Here is a 2,591-nt window from a genome sequence, read left to right as displayed (position 1 = left end):
TGTTTGAAGTAAGAAATTGTTACTGTTCTGATTTTAGAAAAAAAATTTGGGTCATAAAACTTGGGATCCCAACATCAATTGTTGCAACTAACAGCATTGTGGTACACTGGTACATTGTCAAAAAATGTAAAGTCGTTAACGGCATAAAGCACCTCCCATCGACCTTATTCTCATTCTTTCTCTTCACAATTGAATTTCTAGCGACAGTGAAACTCACATATGATGCAGGTGAGTTCGTCATTTAGCACCTTGACATTTTCTCTTCAAAATTATCTATGGTCCCTCTTTAATCTTCTATCCTTCTGCCTTCACAAATTGGGGCTTATGGTTTTATTTGGGTGAAGAAGATGAGAAGAAGAAAGAGTTCTTTTGAAGTGGGAATGAAGAGGGAGAGGATTTGTATGACATTGTTAACATCATCTGCCACGTTGGACACTTGAGAGTTACCTATGGATCATAATTAATGCCCTCTCTCACTGGTTTAACATGTGGTTAGAAATGTCAGAGGGAGATAGATGGTTACAAATTTTTATATTATTTTTAATTATTTTATTAATATATTTATATCAATTAATTTTATCAAGCATTGTCTCACTTTCAAGCCAACTCTATTCTTCTCTTCTTGGACATCCACTTGAACTTCAAGTCTAGGTTCAATTTCTCATTGTTGTGTACAATCTTGCCAATATCTTCTCCTCAGACTTTTAAATCTTGCTTTCTCTTCATAGTTCTCCTGATGACGCTACAATTTCTGCAGCTCAGTTCCTACACCTTCTTATTTCATCTCTCTGCTCAATTGCTCCCATTGGTCTTCAGAATGTATTTTCTTTGGAACTCACCTCCACGCTTCTGGCCAAGGACAACCACAATGTCTTTGGCTTAATGCAGCTGGTTTCTGTTGATGATGGCCAGAGGTCTATTAGAGCTTATGGTATATACTCCTATGCCTCCTTTTTTTTAACCACGATTGTCTTTCTAATGCCTGCAGATTTGATTATGTGGATAGTAATCTACCGGATGGCAGTAATAATACTGACATTATTGTTAGGATGATTCATGATGTTCTTCAAGGCAGGGAGATCTATTTGAGCTATTTTTTTGTCAATGAAAACTATGCTAGCAGGTAGAAGAAATTGATGGAAGACTATGGCTTCACCTGTAATTGTGATCGGTGTAATGTCGAATCAAATTGGTCAGATAACGATGACATTATCGAAGAAGATAATGCAAAAGATATGGATGAGGAGGACAAATATGAAAACATGGCAGCGTCAGATACACAATTTATTTCATTTCATTTAATAATAAGAATAAGGAATAATTTACCTTTTAATTTAGAGAAGGTAAGATAGAATTCACCTATAAAAATTAATATTTAATGAATAATTATACTAATTATTAATTATTTCAATTATAAATTATTCTAATTCTAATTATACTAATTGTGAAACATTCTAATTTCAATTATATTAATTGTCAATTATTGTAATTATCAATCATACATAATTAACATTTATATATAATGTTAACGTTTATGACTTTGTTATATACATGTGTATTAATAACACATATATTGATCGAACATTTTCATAATTAGTTTCGTGTGATTAAAGGATATGTATAATATTTTTTATCGTGTGTATTAATTTTTAATTTGTTATTTTTTTAACTACTTCATAGAATAAAGATGTATCCTTCATTTTTTATCTAAGTAAATTATTTTAAGGTATAAGTTACAAATTTTTATGAACTTTTATTGACGTTATTCTCTTATTTTTTTGATAATCTCATGATTATTTTTACTAAAACCTTTTTTTTTATCTAACTTTCAGCGGGATTGTCCTTTGTTGTAATTTTTTAAGAATGCATCATATCTATCAAATAACACATCGAGTTGTATTTAGTGATTCGAGTTTGAATGATATGGATGTAAGATTTCAACGAAAAGACAATGAACTCTATTTTATTGAAGGATGATTAGATTTATTTATATATTATGACCAATCTAATAGAATGTGGGTAAAATTATTTTTCTTGAAAAGAGCTCAATTTTATATTGAGACAAGGTATTTTGTTTTTATTTTTTAATTTTCTTTTTTTTCTTAACTATTTCATATAATGATAATGTTTTTTTTTAATCGAAATTAATCTCCTTTAAGATATAAATCATAATTTTGCTATTCTTTTATGAATTCAACCTTATTTTTATTTTTTTAATTATATAATAATTATTCATATTCAGTTTTTTTGTCCTTACAGCAAAATTATCTTTTATACAATCATTTACAATGCATTACATCCATCATATTCCATCCCGAATTATTTTCTTCGATATAAATGCTAAGAATATTTAAATTTAATAAGTTACGTCTATTTAATTTGGATATGTAATATTTTGTATTTTCAATCTCATTTTTTTTACCATTTATGATTTTTTTTTATCAAATTCAAATATATTCAAGTAATTGAGTATAAAATATTGCTAATATGATAATATGTCATATAATTTTAATATACCTTCAAACTATCAATACACAAAAAATGAATCATTTAAAATAATAATAGTATTTCTTTTTTAATAATACTAAATA

The 2,591-nt window shown here is 27.8% G+C and overlaps 1 protein-coding gene across 7 annotated transcripts in view; it reads left to right on the top strand.

The window, feature by feature from the left end:
* LOC107616555 overlaps positions 1-1,398 on the top strand; it is a 1,871-nt gene extending 473 nt beyond the window's left edge. The window contains exons 2-4 of one of the 7 annotated variants that reach the window (XM_021117382.1): positions 38-228; positions 758-931; positions 1,124-1,398. In XM_021117382.1, coding sequence (XP_020973041.1) covers positions 38-228; positions 758-931; positions 1,124-1,137 — 379 coding nt within the window. In that variant the 3' untranslated portion in view covers positions 1,138-1,398. Of the gene's footprint in view, positions 1-37; positions 576-757 lie in introns of those variants that run through there. The other 6 variants (XM_021117380.1, XM_021117379.1, XR_001614567.2 and 3 more) reach the window with 6 other exon arrangements.

Source organism: Arachis ipaensis, chromosome B01 (genome assembly GCF_000816755.2).
Source record: "Arachis ipaensis cultivar K30076 chromosome B01, Araip1.1, whole genome shotgun sequence".
In the NCBI taxonomy this organism is placed as follows: Eukaryota; Viridiplantae; Streptophyta; class Magnoliopsida; order Fabales; family Fabaceae; genus Arachis; species Arachis ipaensis.
This window is presented reverse-complemented; position numbering and strand designations above follow the sequence as displayed.